This window comes from Lepisosteus oculatus, chromosome 18, assembly GCF_040954835.1.
Source record: "Lepisosteus oculatus isolate fLepOcu1 chromosome 18, fLepOcu1.hap2, whole genome shotgun sequence".
NCBI classification, from domain to species: Eukaryota; Metazoa; Chordata; class Actinopteri; order Semionotiformes; family Lepisosteidae; genus Lepisosteus; species Lepisosteus oculatus.
This window is the reverse complement of record NC_090713.1, coordinates 12,180,006-12,206,331: the sequence shown is the minus strand read 5'-3', so window position 1 is coordinate 12,206,331 and position 26,326 is coordinate 12,180,006. Positions and strand designations below refer to the sequence as shown.

Genomic DNA, 26,326 nt, shown 5'->3' with positions numbered 1-26,326 from the left:
TCTTGGTTCCGAGCAGTTAAATCGATTGTTTCAGTAAAGTCATCTATTAATATTGTTACAAATAGGGGGTTACAAAAATGGTGAAAATCAGGAATTGACCAAGCAATTTAGTTAATAAGTAAAATAATTGTTCAAAACCCCCACCTTGTAAGTGATTTGTCCAGAATATATCCAAGTGGTTGGTATAACTAGAGGCACGGGAATTCTTAGTGGCACAGCTTTGATGAAATGAGTAATAATTCTGGCACATTTGGTTTAACACAGTTTTATTAAAAATGACAATACATGCACTACACTACACATAACAAAACATACAACACACAAGTTACTTTATTTATAATATGTACAGACAAGGTGTTTCAGAGGCTTAACATCCTAATCAATCCCAACCTGCAGTTAAATCTCTCTTGTCTCTTCAAAAATGGATGCCACAAAATAAAAGAAAGCCAATCACTCTGTTCTAAAAATGTACCAACAGGCAGGGAATACCATCTTTAACTGAGGTATCTTTTACTCAGGAAACCCAAGTTCCCTAAAAACACAGAATAGTAATAGTCTCTCTACCAAGGCTCAAATACATGTACTTATCTCTAATCAGGTTTCATTTGGATAATCATTAAAAAGGGGCTCTCACCTGATGCAAGCTAGCTTAAGTTCCTTTTCTTCCTGACTCCTCTTTAGTCTCCAGGACAAAGTGAGTGGCTGCTTAGGCAGACCATGGACCAAGACAGCCAGCTCTGTCTTCTCAGCAGAGAGTTTAACTCATCAAAGATGTTTGGCCAATGGTTCTTTGAGTATTCAACTTATTTATTCACATTATAATTCTTGAGAGTTGAAGTATTGTTTGATGCGTGACTTCTGTTTGTAATCAGTTCATATACTGTGCTGCACAGGACTCTTGTATTACAAACAATATCACTGAGTCTCTCTTATTCAGAAACTAAATCCTGAATCCAGATTCCCAACCTTAATTCTTTATTAAGAACAATTATTATCTTAAAAACAGTTGCGTCAAACATGATCTAGCTACTAGTACCCTCCTAACAGTCTAAAACTGGTTGTAAAATGTTCACATTTTGTATTATAATAAGAATAAGAAATATTAATAGTGATCTGAATGACTTTGTCACATACTGTAAGTTGCATTGTAGTGTGATGGCTTGCAAAACAATTGTAACGCTTACGGCCGACAAGCAGTGTGTGCAAGAGCCGGCGTACCAGAGCGGGTGACGTCACCGCCCTTCCCTGTGATAGCAGGACCATGGCTACTGGGCTGTGGAGAGATCTCTCTTTGGCTCACGGGGCTAGGTCGCTGCAGAGAGACGCGGAAGTCTCGGGTTCGAGCCCCGGACGGTGCAGGGGCCGACCTAATGCGGCAAGGGCGCCCGCCTGAGCCCCTGTTGCGTTACATTGGTGTCAGAAGCGGGGCGGGATAGCCCTTTGCCGGGGATGGCGATTTAAGCGGGGGAGAGTGTAACGCTTACGGCCGACAAGCAGTGTGTGCAAGAGCCGGCGTACCAGAGCGGGTGACGTCACCGCCCTTCCCTGTGATAGCAGGACCACAGCTACTGGGCTGTTGAGAGATCATTCTTTGGCTCACGGGGCTAGGTCGCTGCAGAGAGACGCGGAAGTCCCGGGTTCGAGCCCCGGACGGTGCAGGGGCCGACCTAATGCGGCAAGGGCGCCCGCCTGAGCCCCCGTTGCGTTACACATTGTTGTAAGTAATTGCATCTAGATGAAGGCAGTGTGCAAAAATGACACTAACACTGACACTAGTTCTAAGTTAAAGTACAACATGGATATCTGTGGATATTACTTCACAACATTTTTTTAATCTGTGTGAGGAAATTTACTTTTTTTATTCATGTATTCAGCTCATGCATGATTAAAAACTACATTGTTCTAACAGTACTCTTGCATTTTAAATAGACCCTTTAAAAATAAAAATAAAACATATATTAGACATGTAAAATTAATAAATGGCACTCACAAAATCCAAAAGTATTGTAGATGTTTGTCTTTGTCTCTACATGTCAGATCAAGCCATCAAAATACAATATATTATTACAGCTGTAGGTGACTAAGAGACAAGATTGTCCAGATCCCGTGATTAAAGTATTAATCAAATTTACCTTGGTTAACCTTAATTAAGTTATGGGTACATGATTAAGTGCCAACTAACAGTACAGAAAGACACCATACTGTATACCATACTGGATTTCTGTTTTCATTTTCTGGACTTACGATATTTAACTGTAATTAATGGATTAATTAATTTTCAAATAAACATCAAATTGGTTTCTACAGAGCTGTTCAATTACAAGCCTGAGGCTCTTCAGTCTGGGTTCAGATTTATGTACAAGTTTTCTTAAGGGAGAGATACTAATTCAGAATGACCTTAAGATGGTAACATGGAGCAACTTCCCCATTTTTTAACTAGAAACAGAAAAAACAGAATTTACACCCAAAGAAGGCTCCACAGTCACAACTCTGTTTTTCTTTTCTTCTCTTTTCAGCATGGCAGTATGGAATAAGCATTTACTTGTTCCAAAATAGAAATTCTCTCTGCAGTGCCCTCAGTGACAGATAGTAAACAGTCTTTGAGGGCCTGTTACAGAGGTAAGGAGGTATTTGAATCCTTATGTTACTTTTTCAGTCAGCTACAAAGCTAACATTTAAAAGAGGTTCCTACATTTAGGACCATCTGTGAGATATTCAGATTAAAATTGTTTGTGTTACAATAAAAAAAATGCATTTTTGCTTTTGTAAATATTGTAAGAGGCTGAGGTAGATGACAATGGAAGTGTCTTAGTATCTAGATGAAATGTGTAACACCTGGCAGTGTAAACATTCCCAGCTTCAAAGCAAAGGGGATGTTTACAGAGACAATGGGAGTCCAGATCCTGTGATCAAAGTAGTCATAAAGTTTACCTTGGGTTACCTTAATTAACTTCTGGGTAGATGATTAAGTGTCAATCAGAAGTCCAGAAAGACACTTTATTGTATAACATCAGATCAAGACAGAGAAAAAAGAGGCGGGAAGGATACCACAAGAGAGAAAGAAGAAAAAAGGGACAGACCACAAGAGAGAGAGGAGACGGAACTTCAATTCAACTTTATTTGTCATTATACTTGCAAAGGTGCATAGTATACTGAAAGGTGTTTCTCATTTGTCTCTCAGGTGCAGTATTATAAATAGAACAGTAGAGAAGACAATAGACAGTAGTACAATAACAATAACAGTGTAAACAACAGTATGGTGCCAGTGCAAACTTTTTAAAAACTGTGCAAATACGAAAACAGAGAAAAGTATACAAACAGGACAAAAACAGTGCAAAAGTAATGCGGCGAACAGTGCAAAAATAATATGGCGATTAATAAATAGTACAACTAGTACAGTTTTCAGTACAATTTTGGCTTACATTCAGTTGTCGTGTTTGTAGTGGTATAGGAGTACAGTCATCGTGGGTACAGGAAGAAGTGAGGAGAGATCATAGCATGATGGGAGGGAGTGGGGACGTCACCAGCTTGACGGTTCTGGGGAAGAAGCTATTTAGGAGTCTTGTTGTGTGCAACTGGAGCGTCTGGAACCTTCTACCAGATGTTAGGGGAGAAAACAAGTTATGACTGGGGTGAGAGGGGTCAGACATAATTTTGGTGGCTTTTTTCAGACTGCAGCAGGTGTTTTCCCTGGATGAATGGTAGGGCACTGCCGATGATGTGTTGGGCAGTTTTGCCCACCTGCTGTAGTGCCTTATGGTCAGATGTGGTGCAGTTTATTAACTTTACAGTACCTCACAGTACAGCAATGCAAGTTGCTTTAATCAGTATCAATACAAAGTTCCAAAGTCTGAATAACTCTGAAAGTGGAACTGTCCTTACTTTCAGAATTACTCACCAGTCTAAATCTTTTTTCTTAATATGGGTGTGAAATGTCATAGTGATTAAGGTTGTGTGTCAGCGGAGATACTGCCAAACCCAGCAATTCAGTTGTAGGGGTTTTGTACATTTACTAGGACAATTCTTAATTGTAGCAGAAAATCACTAAATGATTCTTTGATGGCTATTGTCAAGGAGAGTTCTTTCCGGACGATCCAGGGTTGAGTGAGAAAACACGAGGAAAAAAGGCATTCAGGATACAGTAGCAAGCATTAGCTACAGATTGAAGACTTAGACCCATAGATTTCGAGAAGTTTCAGACTCAACCTACAAGGAGAGGCAGTAGAATGAGACATCAAGCTACACACATAACAGGACGCATTTGGTCAAGTACTTTTCACAGTATAGTTCATGTAATGATACCACAAATTGTCCTGAAAATCAGTATGATCAGTCTCATTCAGCCAGTCCAGTGGGGAAACAACCTCTCTCCTTTGTCTGATTTTCGGAACTGGAGTAGTCCCGTTTGGGCCTTCAGTAGCTCTATTGTACTTTGCCAGTCAGTACTGTTTTTTGGCCCTCTGCAACCATATAGTTGCCCACTATTGCTCTAGATGATAATGGCACCTCCAGTTCTGTTGACAATTTAACAGTGAAAATAAGCTGTAGCCTGTTTTCTCCAAACAGGTACAGAGTACACAGGGAGTGGCTGATGAAACAGTTTCCTTTCAGAGGTCACTCTTGGAAGAGCAGGCATACTGTAATTATCTTCACCACTTTAATACACCAGAGCAGAAGAGCAGACAAAGGTAAGAGTTCATTCCTTAAAAAATGAGAAAATTAGAATTAGAGTGATAAAAGAGAGGGTGCCATTTGCACATTTGGTTATTTGTTTTCATTTCAGTAGCTAATAAAGTCAAAGATCTGATTCAGCTGTTCCACTGTTGCACAAACTGTGCACAGAAGTGCTTGATTTTCTCTCTTTTACATAACCACCTCACTGTTTGCATTTGAGTCCTCTAATTTGTGTTTCACCGTTCATTCTGAAGACATCCTCTGGATTGAATTTGTCCACTCATAAACTTCTCACTTACAGACTAAAAATAATCTGTTCCTGTCAGTGTAGGACTTCACTTTGATCACAGAAATGTATTTTGATGTTCAATCTCACTTTTACAGTTATGGTCTAATATTTGAATACACAGGATTCATTAAGTAACATAATATTTGCTTTGTACAAATTTGTTATTATTTCATGTCATAACTCTTTTCCATGTATATTGGAAAGATCATACAAATTATATTTCTCTACAAAACGTCTTCATTAAAACAGAGTGTTTAAAAAAAGTGTTGGTAAATTCTACTTGCTGTAATGTATACTTAGCAATTTATGATGCCAACCTATTCCAAAACATCAGAATAGTACCTAAATTGGTTACTTGTTTATGTCTTGTTATGAGAACTTGGAACAAATCTGAGACTTTTACTCATGTTTTACATGTGTTTTATTGGGAATTTAGTTTCACTTTCACTTTTAACTTATAAGCAGAAATTGTAGAACTAATTGTTTCCTGATATTGTCTAGAAGATGTATATGGTGTTTGAATATACAGGTCACTATTGATAAATTTGTGAAAAGTGAAGGGCAGAGAGACATGCTATACCGCGGGTTTAATTTAGATATGTTTGGTATGTTAAGTTATTCATGGGAATTATTTGGTTTGGTTTGATAAAGTGGGATTTATTTGGTAAAATATATTCCTCTTTAAAAATATACCATTGTAGTTTGCGGCGTTACAATCTGCCTGAAGAGAGGTTGGCCTGTTCAAAGTCTTGTGACATTGTTAATATGGCAACACTTTCATTTTCATTGTGTAATCTGTGCCTGCTTTAGGGCTTTGGTAAACAGTTTTAGTTACTTTAAGTATTGCTTCATCTCAATATTAAGGTGAATTAAAAATGTAATGGATTTCACATTTTATAGAACATCTTCCTGCAATTCTAGGATTGTTTCATGTACAGTATATAGTTTTTTTAAAAACTTCAGATCTTTGTACCAGTAAAACTAAGACTATTCAAAACAATTTATAACTGAATTATAAGAAAGCAAATTCTAAAATACAGAACCAAGTCTTGTTAAAGTAATTAAATCCTTCCTATGTTGTTCAATTGTGTGACATTTTTAAATCATGTACTGCATGTGCATTTTTTAAATACATTTTTTTCAGAACCTGAATTTTGAAGATTTCTAAGTTGTAGTAAATGTCAGCATTGACGTTGGATAATAAAGGAGATAAAACTGTAATCTGTTGATTGCTCAGCTATTCTGATCTGTGAATTCAGACCACTTTTGCCACATTTTGCAGGGTCCTTTAGATGCTCTGTTGCAAACTCCATGCTGGCTGATATTTAGCAATGGCTTTCTTCATGTCACTCTGTCTGCTCAGTTTGGAAAGACATCCTGATGTACTGTAGGCAGTGTCTGAGTGGTGTGATACACCCTCCATTTCTTCATGATTGAGTAGACTGCGCTTACAGCAATGTTCAGAGATATATTTTTGACCTTCTCCTGACTGTGCTCTTTAATAACTTCATCCTGGATTTACGTGAGATAAACAAAAAAGAAAGCATCAAAAAACAAACCTACCGTACATGTATAAATCAATCAAACTAACTTCACATTTCCTTTTTCCTTTACTTTTTTTCTGAGTTCAAGTGGGGTGTTACAAGGAAATGTTCTACATGATTTTACCCTCTGAAATGTTATCTGTGAGGTTTATGATATATGATAAATTATATATTGTACAGAGTACAAGCATGTAGATGCCATAAAAAAGGCAGTGCATATTCTAATTGTTTCATTCCAGGCCTTATACACAATGTTTGGAACAATTTAGGTGTTTGTCTGGCTGCAAGTGAGCTAAGATGTAGGAAAACACAGATGGTCAAAGGTGGGACAACAGTCATAGTATTAAAATAGTCAAACAGAAAAAGACAGAGAGGAACAGAAAAGATACAGAAAGAAGAAATACCCTTGCCCCTTTCCTCTCTACTTGTGTCATGTGGTACTGTAGGTCCTTGTTTTCAGTCGCTGAGACCAGATTCTGACTAGGTGATCTGAGCTTTAGTTTAAAGAGTTTGCCATCTTTAGTGAAATTCCAGTTTCCTATATTGTGGAATTTTCACTTTTCCTAGTTAGTGCATTTCTAGAATTAGGGAGATTGCATCCCATGTTACAGGAAGTGAGATTTAATTCTGAGTTATGTCTATTTCATATATTGCAGGTTATTCTCTTTGTGACCTGATATGCATTTTGTGTTTCTGGGTATATAGAAATGGGTATATGAATTCCAGGGCAATCCTTAAATGAATGGACTGAGTGAAATTCAAAACCTGTAAAACAGAAAAACTCAGGGAGTGAGGAAGCCTCCCTCATGTCCCTAAATATGTATAGACTGTTATCATGAAAAATGTAATGAACTGTAAGAATATTCCCTGTAGACCAGTAAGGGTCAGTAAAGGTCCAATAACTGAATGATGCTGAAATGTAGCAGCATTAACTGTATAATTGGAAGATGTTTTTTAGTCCGATTTCTATTCAGAGACTTGCACCATTAAAGCGTCCTCACATATATACTTAAAAATATATTTTCTTTAAATGTTGTGCATCAAGGACAAAAGGACATCAAGGACAAAAAATATATCATAAGGAAATGGATAATAATTGCCTTTCCTGTGTTCTTTAAACTCTGCACCATCTTCAAACCATTATTAAAACACAAGTGTTTTTAGGTGGCAAGTTGGCACACTTTATACTGATGTACAGTATACTGTATGAAACTTCAATTCTGGCAATGGAAATATCTGATTTCAGGGACATTAACATATTCTAATGTTATCCTTTTATTAGAATGTCCTTGCAAGCTCTAATGTGATGCTCCTTTAAGACTCAATTCACACGGACTCTTAAGATAATTAAGTTCACCTGATTGCTTTGGTCTCACGATGGAAAGATGTCTCACGAGGACAGTGGGAAGAAAGAGGGAACAGGAGACAGAATAAAGAGAAACAGAGACAGCTGACAGGACAATTGTCCTACCTATGATAAGCTAGGAGAAACTTTATGACAGTTTCTCAAAAGCCTGTCAAGACAATTTCTCTGCCTAGTTCTACTGAAAACATTTTTGTTGTATTTGATTTCACTTGAGACCTATAGCTTGATGTCCCATCAGCATGGAGTAACATGATAATCCTGGACTGTTGTCTTCTAAAGATTTTTAAAAAGCTACCTATAAAAGAACATCTTTATACTGACACATCATTATTTTAATTTTGATTTATTTTACAATATTCTGACCTAGTGATAGAAAAGTGGAACTATTTATTTTCTCAGCTACATCCAATCTATTCAGAAGGCTTGTAATGGATATCATTCTAAGGTGTTATAAGAAACAGGTAAATGCAGATAATGAACTGTATTTCTGAAAATTTATTCTGGTAAATAACCCAGTGGTTCATTATTCTTCTGTCTCTCTTAGCCTTGTCTTTAAAATGTGAAATCTATGTGAACACACTTGTAATTGTTAATATGCACCTGATCATTGGTGTGCACTCAGCATGACAAGTACAATGTCAGGGAAACACTTTCATAACAAGAAAAGACACTAATTACCTTCAATACTATAATATAACATACCAGCACAACAGAGAAGTCCATTATATACATTGCACTGGCCCGATAGACGCAGCTACCAGGAGACTGGAAACTGAATCCAGGTGCAGGAAAAAGGCAGAGCAGGCAGGCAAAAGCAAAACTACAATTTGTAGACATGATCCAGAGGCACAGTCAATCCACTAAATTTACGGCTCTTCCTCCTTCCTTTCCCTTGTTTATCATACTGTATGCTGTTTTTCGTCACTGTTCCCATGACACATTAAATCACATTACATTTGCCTCTTCTGTGACTGACTCTTCTGCAATTCAGGACCAACTATTTGACCCCTGTCAATATTTCTTAGATCTCTCATGTTGCTTTAGAAGCTCACATATTAAAGTACTGTTTCCACAGCAAAAACACATTGGTAATTCATTTTGAAATTAATATGAAACACGTGTAGAATCCTTTTTAGTTGTAATAAAAATATTTCAGATTACAAGTGTTGTTTTCATTAGTTGTTTCCATCATTTTGTCCACCTTCTGTACATTAGCAGGTGCAGTATGAGCTTTTTTCTTTCTCACACGTTTGTATTGTCAATGTTGCCTTGTACATTAAAGTGAAACAAGTGAACTCAAAACCATTTCACAGGAAGTCCTTCAGCACAGTGTAAATGAGTCTGTCTTTATCAGCCTGTCCTTCTTTCAGTTATTCCTGATTTAATAAAAAACATAACATTAGTGAAACAGAAAGTATATTTCTGTTATTTCACCATTAAAAGTCAAGCAAGAGAGATGCAATTTGGTAAACGTAGAGAGGGAATAAAGTTTCTCCTGCATTAAAAATATACTGAACTGTGGTAACTGTAGAAGGTGGCTGGGGTGGAGGGCAAGAGGTTTTACCAGAAGCTCTGAAGTCACACAGAGCTGCAGGGATGGGCTCACAGTGCATTCAGGTTTAAAATGGTGGAGAGTGAAACTGCTGACTGTGATGAATAAGCGTCAGTGTTTTTATACACAGAGTAATAATATGTACTTTATTATGTCCATAGTTGTGTGACCTCTGTGTGCAATAGTAGTCATTCATATGATTTCAGAAATAAATACCTTTGTCTATGTAAGATCCCTCAGTCAGGCAGTGAATAAAAAGATTCAATCCTGGAGACTAAGGAGCCTTCAGAACAGCTCAGGGAAACTGTTGTAGAAAGACACAGACAGGCTGCAGGTAACTTTATAAAACAGTTTCCACCCACTTCTTGGAATTGGAGACTTTTTTCAGTCCAGTTGTAGGAATGTGAGCAAAGCATGATTGTTGTTTCGGCCACTGCTCAGAAGTGAAGATTTTGCACTTATTACGTCAAGTTATGTGTTGCTGTACAATGTCCTTGGTTACAAGGAGATTTTGAATGGCAGTCCTACCATAAATATCAGCTTTGTGAAGCTCGTGATGTGCAGTATTTGATGAGACTGGATCACTGAGCTGTAGATTCTGTTCTGTGGTAATTTTTGAGACTTTTGTTTTGTTGTTTTTAGTAACTATCTTTTTAATTGACCATTAGCCCTGTAGGTACAGTAAGCTTTGAATAGTTACCATTGTTCCTCCTTCCTGAGGCTGTTTTTCTTTGTCGCACACTGTTATGATTTTCATCACTGTTCCCCTTGACACATTTAATCGTTTCATCACTTCTCCGAGTGATGCATCTGCAATTTAGACACAAACTATTTGAGCACTGTCAAATTTGTTTGTCTCTTTAGAAACTCCCACATTAAAGTGTGGAGGCACCAGGTGGCTGGTGACAACCAATGTTTTTTTTTGTTGTTGTTATTGATTTGTGTGTGACAATTCAAAGGGGATGCACATGACAGTTCCTCCAGTGTATCAGCTGAAGTGCAGGGCTTCTGTTAAGAGAAAATAAAAGATTTTGTGGAAGCACCAGGAGGCTGGTGACAACCGATGTTTTTTTTTGTTGTTGTTGTTGATTTGTGTGAGACAATACAAAAGGGATCCACATGACAGTTTTTTTTTATAAGACTGCTTTTAAGGCAGAAATGCATTGTTGATTCATGTTGAACTTAACATGGAAGATGTGAAGAATCCGTTTTAGCTGTCGTTTAATTGTTTCAATTTACAAGTGCTTTTTAGCTATGTCTTTCCATTATTTTGGTCATCCCCCAGGCATTTGGAGGTGCAGTAGATGAGTTCTTCTATTTAACACAATATGTTTGTATTGTCACTGTTGCCTTATACTTTAAAGTAGGAAAAATGTACTCAAAACCAGTTCACAGGAAGTCCTTCAGCACGGTGTATCTGAGTCTGCCTTTATCAGCCTCTCTTTCCTTCAGTGGTTTTCAATTTAAAAATGAAACTTTAGTGAAATAGAAAGTATGTTCCTGTTACGTCTCCATTAAGAGTCAAGCAGAAGAGACAAGTAAAGAAGGAAAAAATACTCTTACATTAAAAACACACTGAAGTGCTGTAATTGTGGAAGGTGGCTGGTGGAGAGAACAAGAGTTTGGACCAGCAATCAGACTTCAGTCCACTGTCTTAGAGTCTGTAGGGGTTTTGTGATTTTACTGATACAATTATTAATTGTAGCAGTAATCACGAGGTGGTTCGTTATGGGTTTTAGACAATCAATCGTCAGAACAACTAGCAACACACACACATAGATTCAATACAGGAGATACATTTATTAAACATAAATTGTGCACCAAACGTATATCAGTCTGCATGGATACAGGCGGCAGACTTTACTGTGAGGGTTATCAAAAATACAAGGTACTGTATATAATCTCGAAGAGATGCAAACACAAAGAGATACACAACAGAGAAAATACTTCAATATACCGTTTGGCTATACCATATCGCTAATCAGTGTCATCACCCACTGTTACACTAGACTTGGAAGTAAATACATTACTCATGAATTAAATTGATAACAACTTGTGTTGAGGTGATGATTCAATTCTCGAGACGCAATGTAGAACATGAGGTTTATTTATCCACTGTGTATGGGTTTTAATTTCCCGGCACAAACACCAAAACCAGCTGACAGGCTCTGTTGCAAACTCTGTCCCAGCCTATTCAATAGGCGTTGTCTCGACGTACTCTGGCTACCGGCCAACCATTCAAGCTCGGAGTAGGATGGACGGAGGAATCTAACTGCAGCGCGCAGTGCAGTCATTTCTCCCAGGGGTCTACTAGTGGTCCGGCTGACTAGTAGAAAGTCCCTATGCACAGACTGTGACCATGGGTCCTTGGAAGTCACTCTTTTACATGGGAAGAAAACTGGTTTGTTTCCGGCCCAGTGCTGCTTCTGAATAAACCATTCAGGTTGTCGACGAAGGTCCAACTGTAGGCTGCCATTGATCAAGCGGAGCATTCACGTTGGTCGTTGCAGGATTCTGAGTACATAGGGGATCCTCTGCCTCGAGCTTAGAACAAAGTCCAAGTTGCAGTGCAGACAACACCGGTTGTCATGTGATTGTCTCTGAGAGTGCACAAAAATGACCAAGGAAAGCCCCGACGTGAGCTTGTGCTACCTTTTTGACCAAGACACAGATGTGTGATGATTGATTGAGAGTTTGGCGGGCATTAGAGACCCAGGTGGTGTTACCACGTCCCGCAAGTCCCTGATTGGTTGACCAAGGTGAGAGATGAGTCACTGATCCCTGACACCTAGGACTGCAATCCAGATGTCCTCTGGCATTCCATAGACAGATAAGCTCCAAGGATGACCATTGATCATGATGGCCAGGCTTAATTAACTGCATCCCTGTTTGGGAGTTGTACCTTATCAAAAGAAAACACCTTAAATCAGCTTGCATGAATAGCTTCTCTGTGGCTGCACCACAGAGATGAAGAGAGAGAGATGGGGCCTCATTTAGGAAAGCACAGCAACGCTTAATTCTGTCTTATTAACAAGAATTACCGCTACAAGTCTGAGAGCCTGAAAACACTTTAGAGTAAGCTGCACAAGCAGAAGGACTTAAGGGGAAACTTCACACCACCCTGGGTGAGTTTCTCAACAAAGAATATGTCAGAAAGAGGCACTGTTTCACCTCTCTTCTGTACTGGAACAGCGTTGTCAAGTGGTAGTTTCTAACAAGGATCCTTGTCTGCAGCCGAGTGCAGGACTCCTGCTCTGAAGACACACAGAGCTGCCGAGATGGGTTCACAGTGTATTGAAGTTTAAAATGTCGGAAAGCGGAAATGCTGACTGTGGTGGAGAAGATTGCATAGAGTGCTTTTATTCAGCTCATTCTACAAGTACTAAGAACCTTGAGATTTTTGCACTTTTGCAAAGAGGAAAAGGATAATTAATATGATGAGAAAAATTACAAAGTCATGATTGCATAAGTTTTCAAACCCTTATAGAGGAAACATAAATTCATTTGTGTGTACAAATGAAGCTTACCTAATAGTTTTGAGGCCCTTGTTTGTAATAATAGTCATACACATAATTTCAGAAATAAATACATTTGTCTCTGTAAGGTCCCTTAATCAGGCAGTGAATATAAATAAAAGATTCAATCCTGGAGGCTAAGGACCTTTTAGAACAGCTCAGGGATACAGTTGTAGAAAGACACAGACAGGCTGCACACAGGTCTCTGTGGAACAGCACTGTCTGCATCCACCCAGTCACAGGCTATTTCCTGTTCTCAGTCCATGTACAGATTTCACCTTGCATTCCTCTTCAAACACTTAGGAACCGGGGGAAATTTCAAGTGCTGATTTAATAATCGCTATCAGAATAATACTAAGAATGTAACATTATAAAACAGTTTTATGCCCCCATAGAGAAACAGTTGGTGATATGAATGTGAATATATCATTTTATATTTGATAAATGTCAGAATATACATCAGTTTGATAATATGTATTTTTCTCATGAATAACATTGGAATTAATGTGTCTGTGTTCTTAATGTACAGTACAGTCTGTGAGAGTGTGTTCGTGTTGTTAAAGTGCAGCACAGTGTGTGAGTGTGTCAGTGTTTTTATTATGCAGTACAGTGTGTGAGAGGGTGTCAGTGCTGTTAATGTGCAGTACAGTGTGTGAGAGTGTGTCAGTGTTGTTAATGTGCAGTACAGTGTGTGAGAGTGTGTCAGTGTTGTTAATGTGCAGTACAGTGTGTGAGAGGGTGTCGGTGAAGTTATTTAACTGTGCAATAGTGCTGTAGCAGTGTTATATTAGAAGAGAGGATACTAAACAAACTATTTACTGTGAAATAATGTGAATCCATATTGTACTCATAGTCAGCTCAACTGATCATATGGGTCATTAAGGTAATTTTAAATAATGTAGGTTACATTGAGTGACTTGAGAGTTAGTGTGTGTGGACCAGAGTGGGTTGTGTGGCAGAGGGACCCTCCCCCTGCCAATACATTGGTATCAGGGAAGTGAGTGGGGTCTATCTAGCTGCACCCTCTGGGAGATAGCGGAGTGGTGGCTGGGCACAGTGAGGTGCGCTGGCAGCTGCATGGTGTAATGCAGTGGTGGCTGGGCAAAGTGAGGTGCCCTGGCAGCTGTGAGTTCACAACCTAAGGACGTGAGAGTGAGATGCCAGAAAGGTTGTGGGTGTGTGTGTTAGAGACGGACAGTGTGTTGTGTCTCGGCACAGTCTGTAGTGCGGAAGAAGACTTGGTGATGTAGCGTGTGTCTGTGTAACCCAACCTGGTGGTGTCAGGAGAGGATGTCAAGGCTGGGGGTTGGACCTGGGAGTCTGATGCACAGGTTGTGAGTGAAACAGTGGCATAATGGAGTAGGAGCAGGAGGCTCCATGATGTTGTCTGGGAGTAGGAGGTTCCTAACATTGAGGACAACAGGATGAACTTGGTGAACTTGAGACTCTGAAGTCAAAGGGGCCAGAATTAATGGTATGTGGAGGAACAAGTAATAGGTTTATTCCATGCTGAAAAAAATAAGAAAGAGAACAAAACATTTCGGCCATGGAGCCTTCTTCAGGTGTGAGAGAGACAAGACAGTAGGAATAGGTAATGTAGCAGGAGAACAAAGGCTGGGAGGGAGGAGGAGACAGAAAGAGAGGCCAATCAAGAGGTGTGAAGTCAGAATAGGTGCAGAGAGGTGTGAAAAGAAACTTCCAATGAATGGAGAAAATTTAAAAGAACAGTAGTCTGTCATTAAGAGAAGGGAGAAGGTGTGATCCTAGCTGCAGAATAATTTTGGTTTCGGTCTTTCTGACGTATGAGTTCCGAAAACCACCTTTGAGAACACAGAAGGATTAGAGTGGTCGTGGCCGTCAGAGGTGAAATGAGAAACAATGGGCTTGGAGAGATCTTAATTCTTTACAGTCTCCGAGTCTCCTTCCTGTTTCTCCAATGTTGATGGCTGGGCATTTACTGCAAGAGATATAAGGTTGCTGGAGGTACAAGATGCCATCTGGGTGATATGGAATTGTCCTGAGGGGCCTTGAATGAGTATGGTGTTGGATGTGTACTTGCAGGTGATACAGCGAGCTCTGTTGCAAGGGAAAGTGCCTGGTGTGGATGGTTGTTGAGGGCGGTCAAGGGAACTATGAACAAGGAGGTTACGCAGATTAGGCGGTCGGCAATATGAGATGATGGGACGATCAGAAAAGAGGGACCCAATGGAGGGATCATCCTGTAGGATGGAAAAGTTGTGGTTAATAGTCCTGGGGATAGGAAGTGTGTTAGGGTGGTAGGGAAGCACCAAAGGAATGCAGCTGTTACGGCGGGAGTTCCTGATCAGGTTGATGGTCCGAGGGGTGTTTTTGGCTCAGGCAAGGGCCCTGTCAATCATGATGCTGGGGTATCCTCTGTTGATGAAAAAGGAATACATTTTGAAGTCGATGTCATTGCTGCATAATCGTCGTAGCCTAAGGAACTGTGAAAAAGGGAGAGAGTTTTTAGTGTGTTTGGGGTGAAATGAGCTATACAGGAGGTAGCTGTGTGAATCCAATGGTTTGTAATAAACCGAAGTGGAAAGTCGGGGGTAGTTAATGGAGAAGTTGATGTCTAGAAACGGAAGAGTAGTGGAAGATATGTTAACTGTATATTTGAGGGACGGGTGGAAGTTGGTGAAATGGTGCAGGAAGCATGTGGCGGCACTGACGCAGTCATCAATATATCACTTGTAAAGGTAAGGGACATAGCCAGTGTAGGAAGCGAAGAAGCATTCTTCTACCCAGCTGGCAAAAATATTGGCATAGCTGGGTCCCATTCTGGTGCCCATGGCAACTCCACAAACCTGTTGGTAAAAAAGATTATTGAAAGAGAATGCGTTCAGTGTGCGGACCAATTCTGCAAGGCGTACCAGGGTGTGGGTGGGTGGATCAAGCACTGTGCATTTGTCCAGCATGTGCTTGAAGGCTGTAAGGCTGTCATTATGGGGAATGACGGTGTACAAAGATGTAATGTCCATGGTAAAAATGTAGCATTCAGTGCCCTGAAATTGGAAATCATTAAAAAGTTGGAGCGTGTGGTTGGTGTCTTTGATGTAGGAGGGAAGACCTTCATCCAGCGGTCTCATGAGGCTGTCGAGAAAGGCTGAGATGTAAGTAGTTGGACAGTTACATGCTGATATGATGGGGTGTCCAGGGGTGTCCAGTTTGTGGTTTTTGTCCTTCTCTGTAATGATAAACTGGTATAGTTTAGAGTTGAGAGATCTAATGAGGTTAGTCATGAAGGGAAGATGATGTGGAGCTGTCAGCCGTAGAAATTCCTAAGCCTCTTTGATGTTGTTGTCGGATACGATAATCTGTTTTTTGAGGGAGAAAATGGTAGAGAGCATTAGTTTCCTAGAAAATTGTTTTAGAAGTCTCTGAGTGTTACTCTGGGTGGAACAGAGTCAAAAGAAAAGGTATTAAATTTAAGGCAAAATCCTTTAGGGATGGTATTATGTTGACAACATCTGTAAAGAAATAGAAGGTGGTTAGAAAGCCTGGTATGTGGAGTCATGTATCCTGTTACCCCAATGAGGGGGCTAGTGTGATCACCAATCTAGGAGGAGACTGCATCTAAGATAAAGAAAAGGAACCTAAAAGAGCTTATAAAGGGGTGTGACAGGGGAGAATGGAAGTGTGACCACGCCAATGCAGTGTCAACTACCCCCATGGATAGCACCACAATATTAAAACAGAGGTCATGTTTAGGGTACAAGGTCTACATTAGGACATCCTCCTCCATCCTAAAAAACTCCATACTCCTTCCAGCAAAATATTGTCCTCTTTCACTCCTAAATCTTATTTAAATTTTTGGTCGCTATGATCCAATTAAACCTACTTCTGCTCTTTCCCTATTTATATTACTTTACATTAAAAATAGAAAAACCTGCTGATAGTCATCCCAGGTCAATTTGAGTCCTGATTAGTACTGATCATTCAAGATTACCTTATTTTATACTAGCTCGGGTTAAAATAAGGAGGCTGTAAACATTTATTGCATAAATATTTACTTGTGGAAAGCTTCTTTATACACAGCATTTTTGGTTTTGCCTCCTGGAGCAAAGATGTGAAGTTGTTTTTCTCTTCTTACACGTGCGCATCCAACATAGTTGTCCATGTGAGAAGCACAATGATTCCAGGTTCAAGCCCAATTTTTCGAGTGACTAACCCTGCGCTTTGTTGATAGTCATTGTGCAACTGAGTCTAATGGGAAACTGAAGACGTTTGAACCTGAATGGAAGATCAGATGGAATTATTTGAATTCTTGGAATGAGCACATCTTCTCCCTTGAATGATCCAGAGAGTATTGATGCTTCAAGCACATATGGATGAAGCTTTTTGATCACTAAGTGAGTTCCATTGCAGTTTTGGGGGATCCAAATTTTGTAAAAGCATAACGGAACATCCAATTTTGAGAGAAAACAATGTGAGGTGGAACACCAGTTGGATGCAATGTGTTAAAAAAAACTCCACAGACTATTGGACAACATCATCAGTGTCAACAACAGTATCAACACTTTTGAAAACTTTTGCTTCACTAGGCATCTTTTTCAATGTTCGATCACTGATGTCATCCACTGTATCATTTTTCGGCTCTAGTATTGCTCTTTCACTAAGCCAATTGGTGTTGCACTCAATCAAAACCTGTGCAAGTACTGTCCCTTTTGAGATGTTGCAAGTTGGTGAATCATGTCTGACCAGATCAAAAGGCAATTTAAATGTGGAATGGGCAGTCCTGCCACCAGCAAAGAGGGTTGAAGCTATACTTGATGATGCCACAGCAAGGGCAATGTGTCCTTGTGAACGCAAGTTTTCAAGGAGTAAGTTAGTGACAAATGTCTTTCCAGTTTCACCTGGAGCATCGAGGAAAAAGAATCCACCATGATCAATGGCATCTAGAATTTTTCTGTAGACATTTGCTTGATCTGATGTGAGCTTTGTTTCATTGCTTGCAACAAATTCCTTCAACTCTTCTTTGTTGTAGGACATTTCCCTGAGCATTTCCTGAGAGATGCCACTTTTTTCTGTTCTTGGTTGAGGCAATCCAAATTGCTTCAGTTCTTTGCCTCCTAATGAAAGGAGCTTGTCTTGAATTTTCACCAGAGCCTCATTGAAGATAATATCATCATATGAGGCATTTTTATTCAGTTTCTTTGCATGGTACAAAATGTCTTCATGTTTGTGGGTTGGAAAGATGACATGCAGTGAACATTATACAGAAGAGATCTCTGAGTATATAAGGTGAAGCAGTCAATATAGCCTCTGTAAGAGCTTCATCCCAGTGTTTGACATCTTCTAGAAGTCCATGGAGATTGCAGGCTTCTCTGTAGGTTGAACACACTCTGCCTTCAAATGTCCTGAGTCATTCAAAGGAAGTTGGACCTCTAACATTGTGAAGTAGTAAATGCACATAATAACATACTTCATTGTTGGGATGAACAATGTAAACTCTTCCTAGAGCACCAGATGCTTTGATTGCAGGGAATCCTTCAATTGGTGTTCCTTGTGATCTTGGTTTCCATGATCACAGGGAATGACGGTGTACAAAGATGTAATGTCCATGGTAAAACTGTAGCATTCAGTGCCCTGAAATTGGAAATCATTAAAAAGTTGGAGCGCGTGGTTGATGTCTTTGACGTAGGAGGGAAGACCTTCAACCAGCGGTCTCATGAGGCTGTCGAGAAAGACTGAGATGTAAGTAGTTGGACAGTAACATGCTGATATGATGGGGTGTCCAGGGGTGTCCAGTTTTTGGATTTTGGGGAGGAGGTAAAATTGAGATACCTGCGGATGTTCCATGATGAGCCGGTTCGCCTTCTGGGGGAGCTCCTGCTTGGTCTACCTGTTGCCATGTTCTTTGATCTTCTGTTTTGGTTGGGGAGCTTCAGCTGTTCGAGCTCTTTGTGCCTGTAACTTTGCTTCTCTTTGTTTCTAATAGGTGTGCTGCTTTGAATTTTGAAGCATCTTTGGTGGACCTACCCAATGACCCAGACCTCTTCTTGGGTGGCATGTTTTGATCTATCTAATTTTATTAAATGGTTTATTAGAAGGTTTAAATTCCAGGTGCTTTATAGATATAGAGAGATTAACACAACAACACAATTATTTGTGAGTTTGTGCTGAGTGATTTTGGATAACATGCCACCGCCGACATAATAATACGCTGGACAAACATTCGAGGTCAAATTCTTCCATGAAGGGGGTACCTTTAAATAGGAGATGATGGCAGCAAAACATTTTGGTGAGTCCTCTCTTTAAAGCCATGGCCAAATACGAAGACAGTACGTACAGTTATAATTCAAACTGAATTAAAAACTACACATCCCAGATAACATGGTGGTGCTTGTGATCTTTGTGTTTAACCAACAAAACAGGGTGAAAAATCAGTCACATGACTTTGGGGCTGAGTTTCGAAAAGCTTAACCTATCAGCAACAAAGCGAAATTTACACGATAGGCTACCTCAAACAGTCAGTTACACAACTGTGTATGTCGCTTAAGCCACTCCTATTTGGCATTTTGGTTATGGAGGCGGGAAGACACCCCCCACCCCTCTGGGTGCCCGGCTTGTCGCCATCTTTAACCGTTCCGTGTACTTATCACAGCAGGGAGAGACACGTATGAAAAAAAGTTAATCCCAGCTACAATACAAATATATTTTTGTGGTAAAGGGGAGCAAATGCGCACTTTTTTTGCAACAGAAATACACAGAGAAAATAAATCCTTTCTGACATCTCAAATCAGTTTCAATCAAGCTCTCCAAAATGAACAAGAAAAAGAGCATTTTCAGAGAGCAATTACACTGTGTTTATGTAGAATAAGTGATTAGATTTATAAGGTTAAAACTAAAATTCAGTCTGCAAATTAAGGCAAATGAAAATTTAGGACGTTAAAGTGCTAGAGGTGTAAATGTAAAAATGCAAAAATACACATGAGCAAAAAGTTTTAGAAATGGAGCAGGTGTAACTTTGAAATAAGCAAACAGAAAAAAAAAACATGACTAGACATAGTGCAGAAGAGGGATGCAGGAACATTTGCAAAAACTGAGATGTGCAAAAAAAATCACAGAAAGGTGTGTGTTACAAAAGAGCATGCAAACATGAAATAGATTTGGCAAAGAGTGAAGGGCTTGAATAATTAGGAGTATTTCTGGCAGGGAGAGTATGAAGGTTTGATGGGATATAGTAAAAAAATTAACACACATAAAAAACATCAATTCTGTCAGAGAGCCTTACTGTTTATGAATTAATAGCAAAAATGGTTTCATGGAGGGCTTCTCATATAGTTGGGCATTCAGGTAGATTGCCAGACAAAAGGATTTGTAAATATATTTTATTAAAGCAAGTCCGTTTTTTAATAAAATACATTTTTCCAAGAAAGTTTAGCCTTTGTCACTAATGAAACCACTAAATAAAGACATAAATATAGAAATCTAAAGATTTTCTTATTCAATGTTGGTAGCAGGATGAACTGTCAGCTTGAGCTAAGTGTATATTTTGACACAGAGTTGCTGCAAGATGTTAACAGTGAAACCAGGTATTTAGGAATGACTCATTTCAAGAAGAAGATTTTCAGAATAATTATAAATCTAGCAGGATAGAGTAAGTACAGAAAATAGGTAGTTAGATTGATCAGATTAGTATGGAAATCCATGTAGCAAAGAGGGTGTGAGACAAACTAGTATACTTACGATCTTTTTTTTCTGAACCAGGGAAAATCTGATTATGTTTCTCTATAACAATAATAAAAAACTTTATTTTATATAGCACCTTTAAAGGTACCATCTCAAAGCAATGCAGTAGGTGTAAAAACAATTATGTACAGATTACAAAGTAAATACATATAAGAAAGAAATTCGAAAATGAAGCAGATACAGACACTAAATAAGACTTCTGAAAAGAAAGGTTTTGAGGTTAGATTTAAATGCACTCAGGGTAGGTGACTCTGATATCACTGGGGATAGGCATACTTTCGACAATATGACAGGAGATGTTATAGGCCGCAGAGGAAGATGATGAAATGAGGATTGTATTTTAGATTTTGTGTAGTTGCTAGCATTGAACTGTGTGTTGGATGCACATGAATTGAAGGAATGGGCAAACATAGCTGATGCTGATCCAGAGCCATTTAGAGGCAATTGGTTTAAAAAACTAACTAGGTATGGATGCTGATGTGCAAGAGAGGTGGAAAGGCTGTTTCCTTAAGCCAGCCCTATAAAATAATTTGTCCTCAGTGAGATGCTGCCATCTCATAGTGAGGTTGTATCATTGTGCCTTTACTTTAGTCCATTCTTTAATCTCTTTATCTAGTACAGAGGATTTGGATCCTATCCCAGCAAGCAATGGACGGAAGGCAGAATACACACTGGACATAGTGCCTGTCCTTCACGGGACAGACAAACAGACACAAACACACACACACCAGGGCCAGTTTTCCCATAGGCCAATTAACCTACCAGTATGTTTTGGACTGCGAGAGGAAATCATATCACACATATGGAAACCCACAGAACCCAGAGAGAACATGCAAACTCCACACACACAGGAGAGCAGGAATTGAACCTAGGGCCCAGTGCTGCAAGATAGCAATGCTAACCACTTGGCCACCATTAGAAATGGATGGATAGCTTAGTTATCTTTCTAGTTCACCGATGTACATGCATAATTTAATTTTGAAAGCCACTGAGACATCTAACACTATTGTTGTATTTATGAAAACAAACATACAAAAAGCATGCTATCAACGGTGCCATCCTATTCCTTAGTTAATACATTTTATTTTTATAAACAGTTAAAATTGTTAGCAAAATATTTTGAATTATATTTTACCCTATTTTTTCTTTAATTTTGTATTTAACTTATTTTCGGTTAAGTTTTAATCAGATTTAATGTATATTTGAACAAAGAAAACATATTTTTACAAGATGCGGGAAAAAGTGCAACAATTTATGACAGTGCTAAATTTAATATTATTAATTAGTAATAGTTTATCCTAACACCTAACTTTCTTGATTAGATGTATTTAAAACAATGAACTAAGTGTAACATAACATTCAGAAATACAATTGAGAATAGTTTTCTGGTGTTTGTATAGATGAAACTTTTCTAAAATGTAAAACAAAATTAAAGACGATTAAAATCTGTAATCTTTCCACATGCATTGTCATTAGAAAGTAAAAGTTCCTGCGTTGTCCAACGATGGTATCAAAAAGTGGTCTAAGGGATGAGAAACCTGTGCTTTATGATAATTAAGGGACTTAAAAGTAAAAGAAAATGATTTATGTTGTTTAAGTTTAAACACTAAGCTAGAATGCAGACGCAGTTGGTGCCATTCACACTCCACACTGTAAACAGTATTGTGTAATACTGAGCTCTGTCGGTGCCGGCCCGCCCATGACGGAGAGGAGTGGGCAGTACACTATTTTCAGAGCCTCTGATTGGGAAAAAAAGACCTGCTGATCTGTTCTACATACCAGGAAGAGAACAGAATATGATTTTTTCTATTCGAAATTAAGAAGTAAAAACCTTACAGCGTACACAAAGATTCTAAGCTGATCATGAGGAAGAAAAATCATTCGCATAAAAAGTGGTTATTAACTATCGAAACCTATTTTTATAGCTTTTAAAGTTGTGCAATGTCTAAGTTAAGCAGGAACACATCATTATATCATATTTTTTATTTCTTTTTTACAAATAAAAAAAATCATTTGCCCAGCCTAACAATAATCGAAAATCGAATAAAACATAAATTTACCACATGCTCAGCATGTTTGGAATGTCACACGTCCACTGCTGCACTTGCATTTTAAATCCTGGGGATTCCCCTCAGTTTGATACGGAACGTGCCGGGTTTTCAATTAAATGGCCTTTTCAGCCTTTATTGGCCTTGAAGGTGAAAGGTTTTATGTTAAAAACCTAACCTAGGGTAAGATGTACTTGTGTGCAAAATTTCAGGTCTGTAGGGTGAAAAATAAGAGCGTGCATAAAGAACAAACAAACATTGTGCTTTATAGATGATGAATTTATGTAGTTTTTTATATTATAACTATAGTGAATTGAAGTCCTATTGAATTGAAGTCATATATTGGATCCCTTTATTTAGAGAATTGGAGCAGAGATGACTGTGAAGAAACCTGATACATGTGGTCAGAATTCTCAATGACAGTAACAGTCAACCCAGTGGATTTCTTCAGAATGGACAGTGAAACACGAATGAGAAGGAACAAGTGGCAACTACATGGAAGTTTATTTAAAACTGTTAACTGCAGGCACTTCTTTACATAAAGGATTGTAGGGGTGTGGAACAAGCTGCCAAGTCATGCGGTTGAAGTGATATCCTGGTTTCCTTGATGAAATGGCTAGATAACATACTTAGTTCAATGGCCTGAATTGCCTGCTCTCATTTGTAAATAACGTGTTAATGTTTTTCCATTTGTTTATAACATTCCCCTTTAAACAAGAGTTTGAGTGTCACTGTATTTGATGCAATTTAGAAATGGTGTCAAATATATGATGTCAGTCATAGGCACTACCCTTGTGTTTTTACAAACATTCAAATACATTTAGAAAAATCTGCTCAGCATATACTTTTTCATGCAAAGAGATGTGTTCTATCCAGTGAACTTGACGGATAGATTTTATTACATTACTTTTTGAACTTTTTGTAGCAAGGAGCAGGGCACATGGCATTTAGTTTTGGAGGAGGGAAGACAGAGTTCTAGATCATGAAGGAAATCACATGGAGTTTCAAAAGAGAGAAGGAGTTTCAGGGCATGAAGGAGAATGTCTTATTATGAATGTTGTAGAGGGTCATGGCAAAATAAGGAGAGCTTCATGTGAAACATACACAAATCAAAAGATGAAAGAGGCAAATTAAGGTTTATTTTTTCACTTCTTTTGTTTTGGATTTCAGGCTCAAACTGGGACCTATAGAATTGACCCATGAAAGATGTCAGAAGCAGGTACAGTATTGAACTTATATTAATCTCCATTGACCATTTCTGTAAAGCAGGAGACTGCATTGTTAAGTCTGTTGACATTTAACTAATGGATATTCTCCAATGTACAGTATTTACCCACCCTCTGCATTAATGCCAGTTTAGTTCTCTTCAGCACTGACTAGTCAGTAAAGTTCCAGTACAGTGAATATCCCGAGGATATTAACACAGTTAGGGCTGTGTTACAGAAGGGGACTTGGTTCATTTTTCCAGCTTTCTATGGCAGAATATATACAGGTGCCTGGTTTCAGGGTGTTAACAATAAAACAAAATAAAAACGCAATACAGTCAGGACATTCATTGTATGGTAATGAATGGGGAATATTATACCAGGACAGTATAAAGAGCCACACATGCTTAGACATATGTGTGAGGGACCACACTATCTCACTGAGAAATGCCACTCCGGGCATGCTAGTGAGGGGCAAGAAAGAGAACAGATTGAAGGCAAATGTTAATTGCAGGAGTGGACTAGTGTCTTAAGGTGCAGCTAGACAGATGTCCATATTGTGCCCAGCTGTGGAGGAGGCAGCTCTAATTCAAAGCAGCGGAGAGTGAAGGGATGCAGGCTGAGAATGGCGCTGTGGACTAGGATGGACAGAAGAGTAAGCCGTATGTATAAATGGTGTGTGGGCTGCTGGCATGGAGTTTGTACACCAGCTTCACATTTATTATTTGTATATTTGCTCCATGAAGCAAAGAACCTTGCGCCCGACTTGAGACACAAGCCCACTACCCTGAGATTATGAGTCTCATGGTCTACCAACTGAGCTAGTTGGGACACGATGGTTACAAGGATGCTATAATGGTCAGGCAGCTGCAAATGAAATGCAGTTTTTTTCTTTCTTTTTCAATGGCTTGTGAAATAATTTACCATGTCCTCTTTCAGAGATGTTTGTACAGTAATGTGAAAAAGAAAGTACACCCTCTTTTAAAAAAAATTCAATGGTTTTACATATCAGGGTATAAATAACAATCGTCTGGTCCTCACCAACTTTTATAATTAGACAAATCTAGAATCAGATAACAGACAACTTCATAACAGATTTCACTATGTCATTATTTATTCAACAAAAAGTAAGCAAAAATGCAGAAACCATGTGGGAAAAAATAAGTACACCTTTATTGCTTCCATAGGACTTAAGAAGTCAATTAGCAGCCATTTGCTGCTAATCAAATGCATTTGATTAGTTGATCATCAGGAAGTGTGACCACCTCTATAAAAGCAGCACTTTTAGCAGTTTGGTAGTCTGGAGCATTCAGGTGTGTGTTAACACTATGCCAGTGTAACGAATGATACAATAATAATAATAGTACAATACATACAATACAATCAGTACAGTGAGGGGTGCACTAAAAGAGTTACTCACAGTCCGGACACACAAAGAACAAACTAAAACAGAACAGCACGCGGAAAAATCGTATCACACATATGAATATAAATATAGATGTAAATATAGATATAGATATAAATATAAATGTATTGCACGGGTCCCTGGCATATATTGTAATACGAGAAAAGTTGTAAACGAGTTGTAAACGAGAAAAGAAAAGAAAGAGAACAGATGTAGCAGTAGATGTGTAGATCCTTTCAGTCCAGAAACAGGTCACTGTCAATGTTGCCTCTGCCCAGACGCAAGGTGGATGCATTGTACAGTCTTATGGCAGAAGGCAAGAATGACCTCCTGTAGCGCTCCCTGTCGCACCGTGGATGAATCAGTCCATTGCTGAACATGCTCTTCATTTCCACAAGCATGTCACAGAGGGGATGGGAGACATTGTCTATGATGGCCTCTAGTTTGGACACCATTCTCCTCTCAGCCACTACCTCCAAGGGGTCCAGGTCAGACCCAATGACAGAGCTTGCTCTCCTGATGAGCTTGTTCAGCCTTTTAGAATCCACTGCTCTAATCCCAGTGCCCCAGCATACCACTGCGTAGAAAATGGCGCTCGCTACCACCGACTGATAGAACATATGTAGCATCTTACTACATACATTGAAGGACTTGAGCCTCCTCTGTCCCTTCTTATAGATGGCCTCAATGTTCTTGGACCATTCCAGTCTATCGTCAATGTGCACTCCCAGGTACTTAAACCAGCAAGTCCACCATCTCCACGCCACTCTCGTGGATGTAGACAGGAGTAGGTTTGACCTTTTTCCTCCTGAAATCTACCACCAGTTCCTTTGTCTTTGTTACATTCAGTTCCAAGTGGTTCACCCCACAGCACTCCACAAAGCTGCTGACCAGTCCTTTGTACTCCTCCTCCTGCTCACCATTGATACATTCCACAATTGCAGAGTCATCTGAGAACTTCTGCAGGTGGCATGACTTTGAGTTGTACTTAAAGTCCGAAGTATAGAGGGTGAAG

The 26,326-nt window shown here is 39.1% G+C and overlaps 1 protein-coding gene across 1 annotated transcript in view; it reads left to right on the top strand.

Moving 5' to 3' along the window:
- Positions 1-4,600: 4,600 nt before the first annotated feature.
- The window catches only part of LOC138223970 (NACHT, LRR and PYD domains-containing protein 12-like), a 514,121-nt gene continuing 492,395 nt past the window's right edge, over positions 4,601-26,326 (top strand). The window contains exons 1-2 of the mRNA XM_069180151.1: positions 4,601-4,688; positions 23,872-23,920. Of these exons, the coding sequence (XP_069036252.1) occupies positions 23,908-23,920 (13 nt within the window). The 5' untranslated portion in view covers positions 4,601-4,688; positions 23,872-23,907. The remainder of the gene's footprint in view (positions 4,689-23,871; positions 23,921-26,326) is intronic.